The 17,971-nt window shown below is 47.0% G+C and overlaps 1 protein-coding gene across 4 annotated transcripts in view; it reads left to right on the top strand.

Annotated features, from left to right (window-relative positions):
* The window catches only part of RUNX1 (RUNX family transcription factor 1), a 247,844-nt gene that overhangs the window by 152,093 nt on the left and 77,780 nt on the right, over positions 1-17,971 (top strand). For 3 of the 4 annotated variants that reach the window (XM_027583259.2, XM_027583258.2, XM_027583257.2), the window contains 2 exons: positions 4,239-4,492; positions 10,739-10,895. In XM_027583259.2, the coding sequence (XP_027439060.1) occupies positions 4,239-4,492; positions 10,739-10,895 (411 nt within the window). Of the gene's footprint in view, positions 1-2,492; positions 4,493-10,738; positions 10,896-17,971 lie in introns of those variants that run through there. The other variant, XM_027583260.2, reaches the window with a different exon arrangement.

Genomic DNA, 17,971 nt, shown 5'->3' with positions numbered 1-17,971 from the left:
GAAGGGCTAAACTTGGTGTATCTACTCCTGTACCTCTTTTCTAAGGAAGGGAACCTGACCCCGCCAGGGAGACCGCCGCGGAGAGTCCGCCCGGCAGCCCCTCGCTGGGTTTAGTGTTTCAAACTCCCGAGCCCCAGAGGAGTTTTCTTCGTTGACCTTTCCGCAGGGCGAATTACCCCTAGTTCACTATCTCCCCCGAATCAGAGCCCACTTTCGCCTCTGCCGCATTCTTGGACCCCACCCTCTAAGTGCGCGGGGGTCCCTGGGGATGCACTTGGAGGCTGTCCCCAGGAGCGCTCGGTGGGCTCTTACAGCGATGTATTTGAGCAAAGGGGTTTCAGTCGCCCCAACTTGTCGCTAGGGCCGGTAGCGTCCGAGCCCGGCAGGGGGGGCGGCAGACAGGGAGGCTTGGCCATTGCGCAACATTTGGAATCAATGGGCCAAGGTGGAGAGAGGACTTTTGGGGGTCTTTACTCCTGAAATGCGGCTTCTTCAAAATCATTTTTAAGGAAAAATAAAAAGGAGTTTTCGGAGACCCCAGAGCCATTAAAACAAAATGCAGCTAGTTGCTGGTTGTTCTCGGGAGTGTCCCGGGTGTCCGGGAGAGGAGCGAGTAGACGGCCCACCTGGGGAGAAGCTCGGAAAGGCAGGAGGGAGCTGAGGCCGCGGGCCCGGCAACGGTGCCCCGGTCGCCAGGAACACTGACGGTGGCTAGCTGGCCGACCGCGGTGTGCGTGCATAGGGGTTTCGGGAAAAGACCCTGATGCCGGCGGGTCAGGACAGCGCAGACCCCCGCCTGAGGCCTCCCGCGCCACCAGCTCCGCCGCCCGGGATAGTAGGGGAGGGACGCGGCCGATTCCAGGCGTTTCTCTCCAAACTGGAGTTGCTACAAGAGCGACCCAAAGGCCTGGGGGAGGGCCGGCAGAGTCCCGCTCCAGCGGGGGCGTTCCCGGGCTCCCGGGGCGGCAGCGAGGACGCTTGCTGCCCCCTGGCGTCCGCCCGGAGCCCGGGGCCCGCAGCGCTTGCCGCGGGGCGGGCGCCAGCCTCCAGGCTGCTCGGCGCAGCCCGTGCGGCCTCTGTTCCTGGGGCAAGGGAAGCAGCCTGGGCGCCCGGGAAGAACCTCCCCGGCTGGCCCGCCCTGGCCGACGCCTCCGTTAGGCCCGAGCAGCAGAGTCCAAGGAGAGTCCGGCGCGACGACGGCCCCAGCGCCCTAGCCGCACGTCCGCAGCCAGGAAGGAGGCTGCGGGCGGGAGGGGCCCCTCGGGGGGGGCGCGGGAGAGACCCCCGTTCCCGGGAATTAAAGTGGAGGGCTCCATGTTGGGGGTGGGCGCCCTTCCCCCGGGGGATGAGGGGCCCCACGGCTGGGGGTGGGGGCGGGGTGGGTTCCCCGGGGAGCTAGGGAGCCCCGCGGCAGGAGGCGGGGGAGGGGAATGGGCCTTGCGCGCCGGGGCGGGGCCCCTCTAAGCTCCGCGAAAATGCCCGCGGCGCCGTGGGGACCGACGCTGGGGAAGTTCCCGCCAGCGCGCAAAGCCAGGGTGGGTTCAGCACCCCGGGCCGCTCCGGCGCGCGGGGGCGGGGAGAGGAGCCAGCGCCGTTTCCGGGGAGGCGGAGGTGGGTGCGGGGCTCGGGCGACCTGGGCCCAGCGGTGGGCTTTCCGTGCCGCCTGCAGGGGAGCCGACGCTCTGAGAACAGGGAACCAGCCCAGCGGATGCTTTCAACTTTCTTTCCCGTAGCTTGTTCTTTGGGGTCTTTTCTCATCAGGACACTCCTTTGCTCGCCGCGAAGCACACTCAGACTGAGTGGGGCGCGCTGCATAATTAAGCCGCAGCCCAGACGCGGTGAAAAACACCAATTAAAACAAACCAAGAGAGAAAACTAAAAACACAAAACCATGTTGTGGAGACCGAGAACCGTCTGGCCTCATTAAATGAATCAGCGCCGCTTCCCCTCTGCTGCCCACCCAGCTATGGTGCCGCACGGAGCCGCTCTCCAGCCGGGCCCCTCGCGGCCGAATCCCACCCACGCCGGGGAAGCAGAGGCTCGGCCGTGGGTGGCCGCGCACGGCCGGGGGCCGCCCTGGGGCTCCGGCGCCGGTCCCGGGAGCCTCGCGGCGGCCGCTGCATCTCCAGGGCGCGAGGGGCGCCTCCCTCCGGCTTGGTCTCCGGGCCCGGGCCGCTCCGGGCACAGCGCGCGGCCCAAGCCCTCCCTGGGCCGGCCGGCCTCCTCTCTCTCCACCTCCTCGGTCTCCAGACCGCGGCCGCCTGTGGCGCCGCTGCGCAGTGCAGCCGCGGGCGGGCGGCCGCACGACTGTGCCTGCGTGCAAAGACGCAGGGCCGCGGTCTTGCCGCACCAGGGCGGGGCCTCGGGCGAATGTGTGAGTGTGTGCGTGTGTGTGCGTGGATGCGGGTGCGCGGGGAGGCCGCAGTAGCCTTGGACTCTCCATGGGGGCTGCGTACAGTAGCGCGCGGCGGCGGCGGGGGCGCGTGGGCCAATTCCAGGAGCCCGAGGCCGCGAGCCGCGCCCTGGCTGATACCGGAAAGGCCTGTGATTGGCCGGCAGCCGCCCCTATGCAAACGAGCTGAGGGAATGGAATTCCTCGGGCCGGGCTTACAGTAAAAGCACGTTCATTTCCAGGCACTCTCATTCATAGAGCCAGCGGGCGCAGGCGGGACGGGCGCCCCGCGGCCAGACCCAGCCAGGGCACCACGCTGCCCGGCCTTGCGCCGGCAGGCACCTCTTCCTGGGGCTCCTGGGGACGCCAGAAGAAAGTCAACCCTTGCTGCTTCTTCTAGACCTGCGTTGGAGCTACGATTTTTTTTTTCTTTCTCTCTTTACTTTTGAATGAACTGGTTTCTTGGCTGGACGTTTCAACTTCTTTCCTGCCTGTGAACTTTTCCCCGGTTGTTTCCTTTGACAACTGCAGGAGAAAGTGTGCTGTGCTTCGAGGCGAGCCGTGAAGTTGCGTGTGCGTGGCAGTGTGCGTGGCAGTGTGACTGCGTGTGTAATTCGAGCCACCCCGTCTGTTTCGATCTGCGCGGCGGAGCCTCCTCTCAAGGCCCGCTCCACCTGCTGCGGTTACGCGGTGATCGTAGGTATAGGCGCGCCCGGGCATTTAACCGGCCGGCGCTGGGGCGACGTTGGAGGAAGATCATCTTGCTACTGCCCAAGTCGGGCTGACTCACCGAGTCGATGTAGACAGTGGCTGGCTGCGGAAGAGTGCGTGTCTGCGTGCGTGTGACTCGGCTGCTGCTCAACTCCCACCAACCACAGGATCAGCCACAAACTTAACCAACATCCCCAAAACCGAGTTCTCAGATGTGGAGAGCTGTATTTTGAGTGTCATCGACTTGGACTTTTTTTTTTTTAAGATTAGCTTTTCTTTGAAAAGCTGAATTTTCTGAACTGAGCATTTTGCCAGAATTTATTAAGAGAACATGACAAGTATTTCTAGCCCAGCCCTTCTTCAACTACTGAAGCTTATTTTCAAGGCTACTTAAAAAAATATCAGCAGCGAACATTAATGGATTTCTGTTGTGTTTAAATTCTCTACAGATTGAATTGTAAATATTTTATGAAGTAGATCATATGTATATATTTATATATACGTGCACATACATTAGTAGCATGACCTTTGGAAGTCGCAGTTCTTGCTTTTGAGGACCGAAGCCAGTTTTGCATGATGAAAGTGACTCTGTGTATGGAAGACACTCGTGTATTTTGTGTTTTACTGGGACTTTAGACAAAACTCACCTTAAAAAAAAAAACTGACAGGCGATTTACTACTGGAACTTCCAAATTATGTATTTGCTGGTCCTTTTGCTCTCTGTATAAATATTTTAGGAAGTGTATGGGAATTTTGCCTCCGGGATTTTTTTTTTTTAAACAGCCAAAGACTGAAATTAAACTCTCAAAGCAAGACTCAGAAGACAGTCTCCCTCGGCATTTGACTTTGGATTCTAGTCGCCCAATTTTTAAAGCATTAAGCGGTCGGTTGCTAAGAGCCCTGCCGGGTCTGAGGCTTACCGGCATCACAGAACTTTCCCCCTCCTGGACTGTTAGTAACTTAGTCTCCCGCCTCCCCCCAGTCCCCCCCCCCCACCCGGCAATAAAGGCCCCTGAACTTGTATGTTGGTCTCCCTGGAGCTGCTCGCCGAAGATCCGCGCCCCTGTCGCCGTCTGGTAGGAGCTGTTTGCAGGGTCCTAACTCAATCGGCTTGTTGTGATGCGTATCCCCGTAGATGCCAGCACGAGCCGCCGCTTCACGCCGCCTTCCACCGCGCTGAGCCCGGGCAAGATGAGCGAGGCGCTGCCGCTGGGCGCCCCGGACGCCGGCGCCGCCCTGGCCGGCAAGCTGAGGAGCGGCGACCGCAGCATGGTGGAGGTGCTGGCCGACCACCCGGGCGAGCTGGTGCGCACCGACAGCCCCAACTTCCTCTGCTCCGTGCTGCCTACGCACTGGCGCTGCAACAAGACCCTGCCCATCGCTTTCAAGGTACTCGGCCCGGAGCGGGTGGCGGGAGGACGGGAGGACCGGTGAAGGCCGGCGGAGGCCGGGGGCGATCCGGGAGGGCAGCGGCCAGGCGGGCGGGGCCGGGTTCTAGAAAGGGGCCGGCGCTGCCCCCTGCGGCCCCTGGTCCATCCTCCTGCTCTCGGGACACGGGGGATGCTGGGTTGCCCTGGCGATCCTCGGTGTGTGTGTGCGGGCGGGGACCCGCAGGGGCTGCCTCTAGGGAGGACTGAAAACAATCTGGATGACCCCAGAGAGGTCCACTGAGGGCCGGTTGGGAGCTCCCCGACAGAAGTCCTTAGCTTTGCTACAAAGTAGAAAAAGTTATAAGCCAGCTCCGGCAAGCCTGTCTGCTCCCATGCTTACCCCCCCCCCCCCCCGGCTTGACACCCAAGCCATTCTGCCTCCCTCCGATGGAGGCATCAGGAAATAAAGATACTTTTATACTTTCGGGTCAGTGAAAATAAACTGCAAGGAAAACTGTCAGGGCTTCCTACCCCCACCCCCTCTTTAACAGTCCCATCGAAATTAGCCTTCAATGGGGATATAGAAACAACACTCGGCGTTTAAAAAAAAAAAAAAAAAGTCCACGGAGGGCGTAGTTAACTTTGCAAAAGTTTTCTGAAGAGTTTTTGCAGCTTCTAGTCGGCTCCTGCCAGAAGCCGCAAGTAGTGAATCCTGTTTCTTTTCCTGGAACCCTCCTGAACCTTATCTCTGGCTCACCTGGATTAAGCCCGGGGCCTGGAAGGGTGACAAGCCTGTCTTCTGCGAGTCGGGGTCTAACCCGCTCGCAGCATTTCTGTCTGAGGAGGCGGGTGGCGTGAATCCCGCAACTTCAGATGAACAGCTCAAGGGGTCTTCGTTCACTTGAGCCCCTAATCTTTCCCTAGCTTTGAGCTACCTTTAAAACCCTCGGCCTTCAATGGGGATATAGAAACAACACTCGGCGTTTAAAAAAAAAAAACAAAACACCGCCTCCCCCATCCCCCTCGCACACACCCTGGCCACAAAGAGCAGAAATTTAATTTTGGCGGTGGAGATTCTATTCTTCTGTCTTGAGGGAGTTTAGGAAGGGGCAACTTGCTAGTACAATCTGTAGTCATTTCCTGTTCATTGAAAGGACTGAGAAAGGCAGGTGGAGGGGGGAACTGTAAAGATCAGCTACTCTTTCTTTTTAAGGTAATTGTGCCCTCTAAGGGGAGATTAATTTAATATAAGCTTTTTTAATGGTTCCAGGCCTCTACTGGATCTTGATCTAGTTACAATGGACAGTGTTCACTTCTTTATAAAGTACTGTGGGAGTTCTTTAATTTTAGGCTTTATGCACCTTCCGAACTTACATTATGATTCCTAGAACAAAACAAAATGTGTCATTGGCTATGTCTCTAGAAGTGCCTCACTGTACTGAAAGCAGAAGGTTTTGAGGGGGAGGGAATGAGGAATGGGTTGAGCAGCCCAACTGGACTCTTTCCCTGCTGTCCTTCATCTCTGTGGTTTTGGGTTGGGAGCCCATTTCAATTTTAAATCATTCTAATCTCTTTACCTAAATAGGCTCCTCTAGCTAGAGGGTAGGACTGAGTCCCCTCAGTGACAGGGGACTAGACAGGGCTCGGCCCTGGGGCCACTTTCGGATAAGAGCAGAGGGAGGAGACAGGCTGATAATCATAATCGGCCAAAGGGTCATTTAAACCCGGTGCCCCTGACACACCAGTGGAATGGGTTTTAAGAGATCTGTGGCTTCCTTTGGGGGTAAATCAGGATCTCTCCTGGATGTCCCCTCCTCTGCCAGGAACCAACGCCCAAACATATCAAAACACTGAGTGATTAATAATCTTCAGGAGGTGAAGTGATGGAGTTTCTCAAGCCACCCCAAGAAAAGCATTATTTTTTTCTAAAAGACTGAAAAAAATCATATAACTTGCTTTTCTGAGCCATCAGGGAATTTTTTTTCAGGAGAAATCTTAGTAACCAAAGAAATTTCTTTTTCAAAATGACTTTAGACAACGCACTTAAAAAAAAAAAATCGAATTTGTTTTAGTGAGTAAGAGTTTGTTGTCTCCTAAATGACCAAAGCATAGTTCTCTTGAAAAAAGTTCAAGTGGGTCTTGAGAACATATGGGGGAAAGGGAAGGACAGCGGAGAAATGAGGCCACTTGAGTAATATCTGTCACCACTCCGTCCCCATCAAGAGAGGCCTCTTCCTGAAGGAAGCCTGCTCCCTGCACAACTGAAGGACCTGACAGAATTTTCAGTGAGGGAAAGAACCCAAAGCTTAGGCAGAAAAGCAAGTTAGACTTCAAAACATGACGTTCCCCAGGTTGATTGCTCCTGGATCCCTGGCCCCCACTCCTCACTTAGCCACCTACCCACCTCCCAAACAGTTTCTACAGAAATTGACTTCAAAATGTGGATTTCAAATAAGCCCCAGACAATCTTTTTAAGTAGTTAATCAGTAAAAATGGTTATATTCCCTGTAATAAGGAGGAGAAAATGTGAAACAGTGATAAAATCTGATGATATGGTTGAACAGAGCATTTAAGTGATTCTTTCCTAGTCTCTGAAATCCTGTGTGTAAATCCCCTGCTTGAATCTTTGAAACTAAATGGAGACTTCAAATTATGAATTTTCCTTCAAATAGATTAAAATCTTCCTATTTGCTTATCCTGGACCCCAAAATATACCCCGCCCTCCTTTTTCCCATGGAACACCTTTATTTTTGTAGTGTAGAAAAGAGACCTATTTTACTACTGGGAAAATCTTAAATTTGCTACATGTTACCCACCATTTCCAGAAGCAACCTAAAGAGCTATGTAGATGACTTAGCACTTTTTTTTTTTAAATACTGCAATATTACAGTTTGTTTAGGCCCCCGTACACCAGGGTCCAAAGGCATAAACATGCCGTCAGCAAGTTCAGAGGTTTCGGATGCTAATAGTCATATTCTTTCCATAAGAAAGCAGTAAATAGTGTTTCTATCGGCAAGATTGCAGTCCCTAGGTATGCATTAAATGTCATCTTGGCTGAATTCAGGGTTCCACTCCACAGCTTTCTTTGAAATTCTGGAAAATTAAGGGATTTAAAATAAATGAATTGTAACTGTAATTTCAACCTAATTAGAGTTGTTTGAAATGCCATTTTGAACTGTGAACAGCCTAGCCAACAGCTGTGGGGAGACCCATGCAGTACATAGGAGGGTTGATGTTTTGCCCAACTTCCTGATACTTTAAAAACAGAGAAGTAAAACAAAATATGAGATATCCTTTGGCCAGCAAGTCCCTTCTTGTCTGTTTGGTCTGTGTTAAAATGTAAATGTTTGTGTTTCCTTACCTATTGTTTATAGCTTTTCATTCCAGTTCCTTCTTTTTTTTCTGTTTGAAGTTAGATTTTTTTTTTATGCTCTTCTCATTGTCTATCAGTGGGACAATCTGTATCAAATTAGCAGACATGTTAGTTTTAATTTTTTTAATTTTTTAATCTATTCTAAGTGTGCTTGTTAACAATTAGATGATATATACGCTATTAGTAATTTAATATTCTCCCCTTTCTTCCTGCCAAAAAAAAAAGAAAAGAAAAAAAATCCCTGGGAGATCAATAAAAAAAACAAAAAGAATGATCTTCAAGCACGCACATATCTTTGATTTTTGCTGCTTTTTTTTTTTAGAAAGGGAGGGGTAGGAAGGGTTAAACTGCTAATTTTGTTAGTCTTAAATTCCAGCATCAACAACCTTTTCATATTTAGCCACCATGATCATTTTACTCTATATTTGTTTCTACTTGGTGAAGGTCTCGTGAGTTTGCCAAATTACTGACAAGGATAGTTTTGGAAAGATGAGAGAGGAGCAGGCGTGGAGCACCATGACGGGAGCCAATGGGAGGAAGCTGCTTTAGCATACATTTTGGAAGATAGACAACAAGATTTACTTATTTTAACCTCTTCACAGATTCTGCCCCAACAACGAGTTATTCAGTTTGAAAACCACATAGTTAAGTATACAGCCCCTGTATACTTACTAAATGTTGGATTAAAATAGAAAAGCCAGGCCATCACAGGGAGATGGGGATGAGGAAGTAAAAATATGTGTTTAAGGAGGGCATTTCAACACTGTGAGCTAATTTTACAGAAGGAAGTGAAAATAGTGAGAAAAAAAAAGTGGAAAAATTTTTCAGAGACTGAAAAAAGCAGACTAGAGCAAGCCATCTTGTGGGAATAGAAAAAAAAAGGTAAAATATGTAAATAAGTGATCGGGGAGATTTATTTCAATGATGTTTTCGAAACAAAAGAGAATTGTCATATTACTGCTCTTAATTAAAAGGCAACAAACACACTTATAATGGGAACTAAATATCTAATTAGAGGGTGCTTGGGGAATAAATATCTGTGTTTTTAAATCTCCTTCATAGAAAACATGCCCAGCTTTGGGACGGAAAGGATTAGAAAGAAAGATAAAAGGCCCAGACCGTGTTCCACAGAGCAAGTGGGATCAGACAGATGAAGAACATGCCTACCTACTGCTGTGTGGGCTTGTTCTCCTGGTCGCCTAGTCCCTTGTGGTGAGATGGCTGGTCCTCCCTGTCATACTCCTCAGAATCCAAGAGCTGAAGCATCACAAGGAATAAAAGCAATAGGTGGTCACCTGGATGACACAGGAAAGGGGTAATGGCCAAGCAGGCAATGAAGATGGGCATTTCAAGAAACAATGGCTTTGCTGTCGTACAAGGGAGCCTATTGCAGCCTTATTTACAGACAGAAAAAGGGGATTGAAAATATAGGTATTACTCCTAAAATTATGTAGTGATGATTAGGTAAAAAGGAAGAATAATCACTGGAGAATTCATTGCTGTTACAACTCAAATACAGAAAGAAGAAAGTGATTGTATAATTGGAATGATTAACACAGAATTCACTACTGACTGAGAAAGTACCATGAGGAATATCAAAAATGATAGGAATAGGAACAACTTGGGGCATTTTGATTTGAAATCCTGTGACCACTTTAAAAAATAGAAACAATGGAAATATAGGTAATAATAATTGTCTAGCTCTCACAAAACCATTTCTAGAAGAGTCAAATGATGGCCAAGAAATAGATACAACTGTACAAACCATCTTTATGTCATCCTCCTCAGAGCATTTTACCTTGAAATTACAGCTTTTTTATTACCTGAATATCAAAAATATTTATCCACCAGTTTTCTCCAGCAGCCCTGTTAGGAAATCCATTCCTGTTCAATTACATTAAAGGAATTCTTCTCGAAGATCTGCTGGGTTTGGGGAAAACCTCAGTCATCTATCGGGACATAGTTGACGCATCTAGGGGACCCACAGATACAAAAATGCCACGTAGTTCAACTCCTGAATTCAGAGCAGCACATAACAGTGAGTGCCCCTCTTCTCTGAGGTCTGTTGATTTTGCAGTTAGTAATGAGCAAAGGGTAGTTTCTCATTTTTTTCCTGCATGCTAGAATTCCCAGCTACTGATGATCAAAATCAGAGAAGCAAGTAGGGGGGTCTCAAAGATCAACTGCAAAGGGAGAGTCATTCAAGAATCACCAGCAATTCAGTTGTAAAGACCGAATTTAATTTTAGCAGAAATAAGTTTAAACACCTAAAAGCAAAGTGAGCCCTGTGAGGCTTGTCAGTGGACGTCTGGATGAGCAAGAGATGGGTCAGGTTATAAACTTACAAAAACAAGACACTGCATTTCCTAGATACTAAGATAATTGCATTCATGAAAAGGCATAGCTTTAAAAGTCCTTGCTGTAGCCAGTCTTGTCCCAACTGCACCATGTGACCTTAGGTGGCTTTATTAGGTGAATGTTTTAGGACTCCAAAATTTGTATTTAGTTCTGCATAATGGAATTCAAAGAGATTCCTCCCGTTAATAACTTTCCCGTTGTTTTGCTATTCCTTTGCACCTGGGTGGCACAGTCGGGTTGAGCGTCCGACTCTAGATTTCAGTTCAGGTCGTGATCTCAGTCAGGGTCTCGAGATGGAGCCCCGTTATGGGCTCTGCGCTCAGATCAGAATCTGCTTGAGATTCATTCCCTCTTCCTCTCCCTCTGCCCCTCCCCCGGCTCTCTTGTGCACACTCTGTCTCTAAAATAAGTAAATAAATCTTTTTTTAAAAAAAGGATCACTTAATATATATTTAATTTTAAAATAATTAATACACTAATGGCATAAAAGTTTACAACATTTCTGATGTCTGCGTCTGTCCCTGTGGTGTTTAGGTGGTGGCTCTGGGGGATGTCCCTGATGGCACTCTGGTCACTGTGATGGCAGGCAATGACGAAAATTACTCAGCTGAACTGAGAAATGCCACTGCAGCCATGAAAAACCAAGTTGCGAGATTCAATGACCTCAGGTTTGTCGGTCGGAGTGGAAGAGGTATGTATCTGTCAAAACTAAAATGGGAGTGCAGAGTCTTACATGGCAACAAATCCAAATTTCAAAACTTCTAGAAGTGTCTGTGATGTTCTAGAAGTGTCTGTGATGGGATCCCTGGAAGCACAGTCTTTCTTGTTGATGTTGCTACTTCAACCTTTTAAAAAATACGGATTTAAAATGTAGTATCTTTTCAGGAATCTACCTTTACATTGTTGCTTTCTATTATTGAATTAGTTTAAGACTGATTTGGAACATGCAATCAATTGTGAATTTCAAGGAAATCCCTCCCATCTTTACTAAAACGTAAAAATATAAAACTCACCATCATGGAAACTAAGATTATATAACTGGTATTCTCCACTTGATAATATCAAAAATGTATATCAGGGAAAATGTATATCAGGGAATCCTTTAACTTAGAATCCATGTGCTATCTATGACAAGGGACAGATTTTCAAATGATCACTTGTGATCATTTTAAGGGATATACAGTATATGGTTATTGAAATGTGGTTTCAAGTAAGTTTACCATTTTATGATAAAATATGAAGAGACAGTGATAGTACCATTCTGGTTTGGCAAGTGTGGTGGCATTTATGACTTTCCTGTCACATGTAATTTGGATGCCTTCTTACTACTTGGGGGAGGGGTCAGACCCAGTTAACATTTTGGTACCGATCTGTTAAAGACTGGATTACCCAAAGGAACTGTTGCGTCAGGGCAGTTCTGTGTGGTTTTATTTTTCTATGCCCGTTACTAAGGCATTAGAGCAGAGAGAGGAATTTTGGCCTGTAATTTCCTCTGGTTTCCAGTTATTTTCAAATATCGTGTTTTTGCTGTATTGTAAGAACTGAAGTCGTATTTTATAAATAGCAATAAGTACTAGAAGTAATGGAAGGAGGAAGGATAGTTTGTTTTGAAAATCTCATTTTCATCATATAGTATTGAATAAGCTAATGAATAAAAGTTATTTTGAGTATAATTTAAAAAGGACATGATAAATACATAAACAGCAGTAGATGACTCTTGTGTTAAAAAAAAATTTAAAGTATAACCAGTGGACAGTTAAACGTAAGAGTAATCATACTCTTTATAAAGGCATTCAAAAATATAACAAAATCTGTGATTAGTCGAAGAGAGGAAGGGGGAAAGGTGGGCCTTTGGGCCTTCAGTTTTGCTATCTTAGCTGCCTGAAGCATTTTTAAAATGCTTTAATTTTCTCCTAGGTGGAGAAAATCAAAAAAAAAAAAAAAACTTAACAACGTGATTGAAAATATATGTTCATAATACTGACTATGTTAATAATAGGGTAATGCAAAGAAAATTATATCGACTTATTGAGAGCAGGAGAGATGCTATAACATATGAAAGCATAAAGTCATTAAATGGGTTCACTTCTTATATTAAAAGTCCCCGCCTTTCCGTAAATGGAATTCACATTATGATTCAGAGATGTGTGTTTGGAAAACATCGTGAAGGCTTCAGATGAGTAGCTGGCAGAGTAGGTGAGAAGCCAATAAAACACAAAGGCCTATTGCCTGGCCCCTGCCTACCAGCCTAGCTAACAACCTCGGTTCAATTCTTGTGGATTTATACCATCAGGGACGATGGCTGAGGCACCTTGGGTTGCCCTTCCAGGGAAAGCTGTGCATCGATGCGGGTCCCCATGTCAGGTTTTGGTTTTAAAAGTTTGGGAAATGTGAACGGATCATACCTGTGACACTTTCCCATGAGAAGAGCTGTGGTGGCCTTGGGGCCGTGTGCAGTAAATCGGTGATAATAAAGAATGGGATTTTGAAAGCAGCGTGCTTCCTTTTCTGGCATCGAGGGCTGGTCTCTGGTCCCTCATTGGCCATTTCTGTTTTGAGTGGGTGACTAATAGAGGTGCCTTGTGTTTACTTGGGTAACAGTGAACTGTTTCCCCAAGGTGTGGATTGTTTGCAGTTGGCTGCCTGATTCGTGCCAGTATGCCCTAGAGTTTGCATAAAACCCAAAGAGTAAAATAGCTACAACCAAGGCTGGGCTGTCTTCGGATAACCTGGAACAAAAAAAAATCGATGAAAATGCCATAAACGGACAATATCTGTTTTGAACGGGCTCGGCTTCCCAGGAGTGATCCTAAGCAATCCCAAATACAGGAACCCTAATTCCATGTTTGACCCAATTCCGGTTACCCTGTGTATTATTGGTCTTGAGTGGGTTGTTTTTCTGTTTGTTTGTGGGGGGTTTTGTTTGTTTGTTTGTTTGTTTGGGGGTTTTTTTGGTTAATACTACAAAACAAAATGAGCTGTCAAAAGGCCCCGTTTGACTTTGTCTCATGATCTCTCTCCAGTCATAAAATACAACTTGATTTTACTCTCTCGAGTGTGTCAACAGCAAAGCCTGCCAGATTTTTTTTTTCTTTTTGCAATTTGCTTCCCATTACGAAGAGAACAGATGATTCTCACTAATTTTGACAATTAGCCTTAATCTTCCTCACTGAAACTTGTCCTTTAAAAGTTTCATTACGTTTTATGAAGCGATCGTAAGACTATTTACTGTTTCATTTTCTGTTTTTGAAAATGTGCCTAAAAACACGTCATTGGCATAAACATGCCACCATGGCCGAGAAGGTCCTGGCTGTTGGCTCATCCAAACATTTCAATGCCAGGTTCACATTCTGTCAAACAGCACCGATCCGAGGGTTTCTCAAAAGGGCTTGGTTCTCAGTTCTAAACGAAGGGCAGAGAAAGAAAACTCTCTTTTCTTTTACCAGCTGCCAGTCCGTGGGGTTTGGAAAACCTCACAGAAATTGCCAGAGGTTGGACGTGGAAGGGTTTTTCTCTGGTCGACAAAACTGATTTGTCTGGGTGCTGGCTCCTATCCAGGATCACAACTTATAACCTCAAGTTCAGCCTGCAACTGGGAAAACCTGCCCGTCTGGCTCTGAGGGCCTTGCTGACAACATTGGCCCCTAAAAAATATTGGTGAAGGCTTCAGTAGTCTGAACCGTCTTCCTTTTTCCCCTTCCCTACTTTTTCTCCTGGCCAATTTAAATCTTGTGCAGGGGATACTTCTCCTTGGGCTTTGCTCCCTTCAATTCAGGGTCTCCATAGAAATGGACTCTGCCTTTACAGGGGATGAGAGGAGATGCAGAGCACACAGGTGGTTGCTCAGAACCTTTTGCACTTAACCACAGGTTCTGAAGAACCGTCCCTCACTCCCCGAAAATTGAAGTTCAGGATCAAAAGGAATTTCCCCTTGGCGAGGTTAATTAGCAGTAGCTTACGTCGGTTGACATCAGCAGTCGAGACAGGTTATCACTGGTATTTTCAGTTACAAGAAAGTGTCTCGTGGCTGCTGCTGAGAGACACTGAAGAAATTTTAGCAGTGAGATCTGTGAGTGCTTCCGTCGCTGTTGTAGTACGTAATCAGTTGGAAAGGAATCCATCAATCAGGGAAGACGGCTTTAGTTAATTCATTTTAGAACCAAAGAGGAAATCTACCAGACCATATCATCAACCACATCATAAAGGGGGGAAAGAGAATCCAGTGCATATTTCCTCCTAATTCCTAAGAATATGATTTTTTAATCTTTTGGGAACATCATAGATAATTGTGAAAATCCTTTGGAAGCCTTCTCCCAAGGGGGGAAAAATATGCATGTGCTCTTCTACCCAGAGTTTCATGCACAGTTCCAGTTTTCAGGACTGTTGAGGCTAATTTGTGGACCTTCTGGGGATCCACAGACCCCCAAATCAAGCGTCTGTGAATTTGGAACTTTGTCTTGACCATGGAGGGCCAGCCTCACACTGGGCTGCACAGAGTAGATAATGGAATATGAATAAATGAACACACGAGGTGGACATTCTTCTTGCACCCTGTGTGTTTTGGTAACACCTGTTTTTATTATAGCCAGGACCTGGTTTGTATAATTAGGAAAATAGATCCCATTCAAACTGCTGGTCCAAACTTCCCGTAGGTCATCAGGTATGAACACATGTAGTCCCTTGAAAGGGGAAGGGACCCATTTTATTATAGCCTCTTCTCTAGTGAATGCCTAAGCTCCCCCTTCCCCCCCCTTTATGTCTCCCCCTCCCCCGACCCCTGCAGCGCTGCAGTATGAATTCCACACTCAGCTCCTTGAGGTCTGGGAGTTCTCCTATCTGTTAGAATGGGGTTTAATTCCTTGGAGGAATTTCTGTTTATTTTGACCTCCCTGGCAACTTAAATCTCCCCCACTTTCAAACTAGTACCCTTTCCCAATGCTTTTATAAAATGAAATTCCTTCATTATAGTCTTGCTATGGATGTCTTCCCAGACATAATATTTACCCTGTCACAATCTGGGTTATTGCATATTTGCGTAATGTTTGTTACTTAAGGCAGTTTCATTCTTACGGTATTTTGCATTATTTGGGGAACAGTATGGGGAGGTTGCTTTCAGACGAGTGAAAGATCATGGCTGAGATGAAGGGGAAGGCCCATTTAAACTGTCCTGGTATCCTACACGAAAAGAGATGTGTCTTTATGGAGCAGTCGTTACTAAGAAATGGTCTGAATGACTTACAATATTATCATAGGATCCAAGGCATTCTCCCTTCCACCCCAGAGTCCCAGAAAGAGGGGTAGGAAAAATTTATCTGACAACCCCAGAGTTGTTCCATGGGCAACATTCAAGATAATAAGCTGGCAATCAGATCTCCTGGAGAGAATACGAGAAAAAGGCATGATTAAAGACAACAACAACAAAAGACCCAGCTTCTGAGACACCAAGCTCCAGGAAGCCCTGGCAAATAATTCCTTTAGATGGCAGGTCGAAAGCTGGTGTCCCGGATCTGATGGAGAATTCATCTTTAGAGATCAGATTTCTCATTCTGTCTCCATTTGCCAATAAAAGGGTAGCAACACTTTCTCAAAGCAAGTTGCTCCCTACCCCCAGCCGCTACCCCTGGCAGTCCTTGTCCCTGCCAACACCATGGCAAGGACCAAGGAGGAAAGCTCTCTTGGAAACTGCTTATGCTTGGAACATAGAATTTCACAATTTATCTCTTCACAGTTTTCTTGCTGATTTTATGAAGTGCCAGACTTCACCGATGGTGTCAGACAGCTTTTTTTTAAAATAAAGTTAATGCAATGGTATGAACAATATTTCAGAGTTGGTGGTCAGATGCTAGGCTTCACCCACCCTCCACCCCTTTTGTGCTGGCCGGCCTGTGTTTGGTCAAGGTGGTTCCTTTTGGTGGGGACAGAGGGCTATCAGTCAGAAAGAGCCTCCGAGAGAAATAATGGTTCAATGATTTTTAGAGCTTCCTGTTTCAGCAGCAAGCATTATAGACATAAACAGTGATCCGGCCAACGGCTGCAACGCCACTCTGGTTCTAATAAATCAGTTTTGTATTTTCTTTCTGTGCTGGTTGGCGAGGGGCAAGAGAGGGTGGAGAAGATTGGTTATGGAAGAGCATAGTCCATGTTATTTATTATTTTTTTTGTTAAGAAAAATTACTTGCGGAAAAGAGAGAGGGCATACTGTCTGGTGACTATTCTCTTTCTGTTGACTATGAAATGAGTTCAGATCAGTAAGGGGATGTTTATAAATAGTTGTGTCCTGTCAGTATGTAGAGGTTATGTGGTTTTGGAGGATCTGTTGGACTTTCAGTCAGTGGGGTGTGTCCGTGTGCATATGTGCACACACAGGCATCCGCCCTCCCATTGAGAAGTCTTCTTGGACCAAATTGTCTTCGGGACTAAATGCGTGCTAATCACATCTTCTCATTGAAGCCTAAATGATGCAATTAACAAAAATTAATAAGTGAGCAGCATGGATTGAATGAGTATTCATGGGAATACTTCCAAATATGCCACTTTTATTGCTCACTCTCGGGGCGTCGGGGACGAATTGCTGTTCTTCGAGATTTGTATTTTATACACACGCATTAGTGGACTCCAGGCAATGTCTGCCCCCTTTCACCAGCTGTGTTGTGAGTCCCGCTCTCAATAGAGGCACCTTTCGGTCTGTGCTCAGAACGGAGCTCTCCTTGGCGTACCCTTTGCCCTGCACTGACTGGGGACTCATGCATGTTGCCCAGCCTCTGTTGGCCTATATTGGGTGTGGATCCATGTAGGAACTCCATTTGTTGACACTGAACTGTCTCCAGGGAGGGTTTCAGGTAGTTGAGGACCCCCAAACCACAAAGTGATCCCAACAAGCTCCTTCAAGAGGCTTGTGGCCTTTCAGCTGCCGGATTCAAAATGTGTGTCTTGTGATTTCTTGGTGAGGATGCATTCGTTTAGAAGCTACTTAACCTGTGTTTTTCTCCAAGAAGATGAAGTAAATTTCCGGTTTATTTTTCAACTTGGATTAATCCCTACTTCTACCTGGAGAGTTAAGCCCATCATTACGGATGTACGGGTGGCTATACTTTCAGGGATCGTTTCTATAGTTGGTTACAAATGTACAGGTGGTGCAAACTGCAGATCCATACCAGCTCCCCGCTCCCCGTTCCCCAAGGAAACGCCTGGGTCTGGTTAATGGGAGGGCTCGGCAGGCATTCTCACGGGTGCTGGTGGCCCTTACTGAGTCACTGTATGCAAACAAAGGAGACTCTCCTTGGCTGAAACAAAGGCAATGCACAGGAATATGGGCGGTTTGAGCACAGTTGGTGATCTGTGTGCTTATCAGATCTGGGCAGACAAGGCGAGGAGGGATGGGCCTGTTCCGAGGTGGAAACGTTCCAGTTTGCTCAAGGCAGTGGTTTTGGGTCTTTACCCAAAGATGTTTTTCCTTCATTCTTATTTGAATGGGTCTTTACAGATGTTTTTCCTTCATTCTTATTTGAAACCGTCGTATGGAGTACAATCAGTATCTATTTATCTATTTAGAATTAATGAGGAGCTGACCTCAACTCATCTCATAATAAGGCTTTGTCTGCCCCGTTAAATGGTGTGTCTTCAGCACCTGCACCGCTGGGTCTTTCCAGATGCTCTGCCTTCATCGTCCCATTGGAAATCTCCCAGCACTTCACAGTTGGTATTTTATCTATCCATCTGCTTGTCGATTTTGATGGTGGTCTCTCTCAGCGGTTCCCATCTAGGGTG

This window comes from Zalophus californianus, chromosome 1 (genome assembly GCF_009762305.2).
Source record: "Zalophus californianus isolate mZalCal1 chromosome 1, mZalCal1.pri.v2, whole genome shotgun sequence".
In the NCBI taxonomy this organism is placed as follows: Eukaryota; Metazoa; Chordata; class Mammalia; order Carnivora; family Otariidae; genus Zalophus; species Zalophus californianus.
Note: the sequence above shows the minus strand (reverse complement) of the source record. Positions and strands in the feature narration are given on the sequence as shown.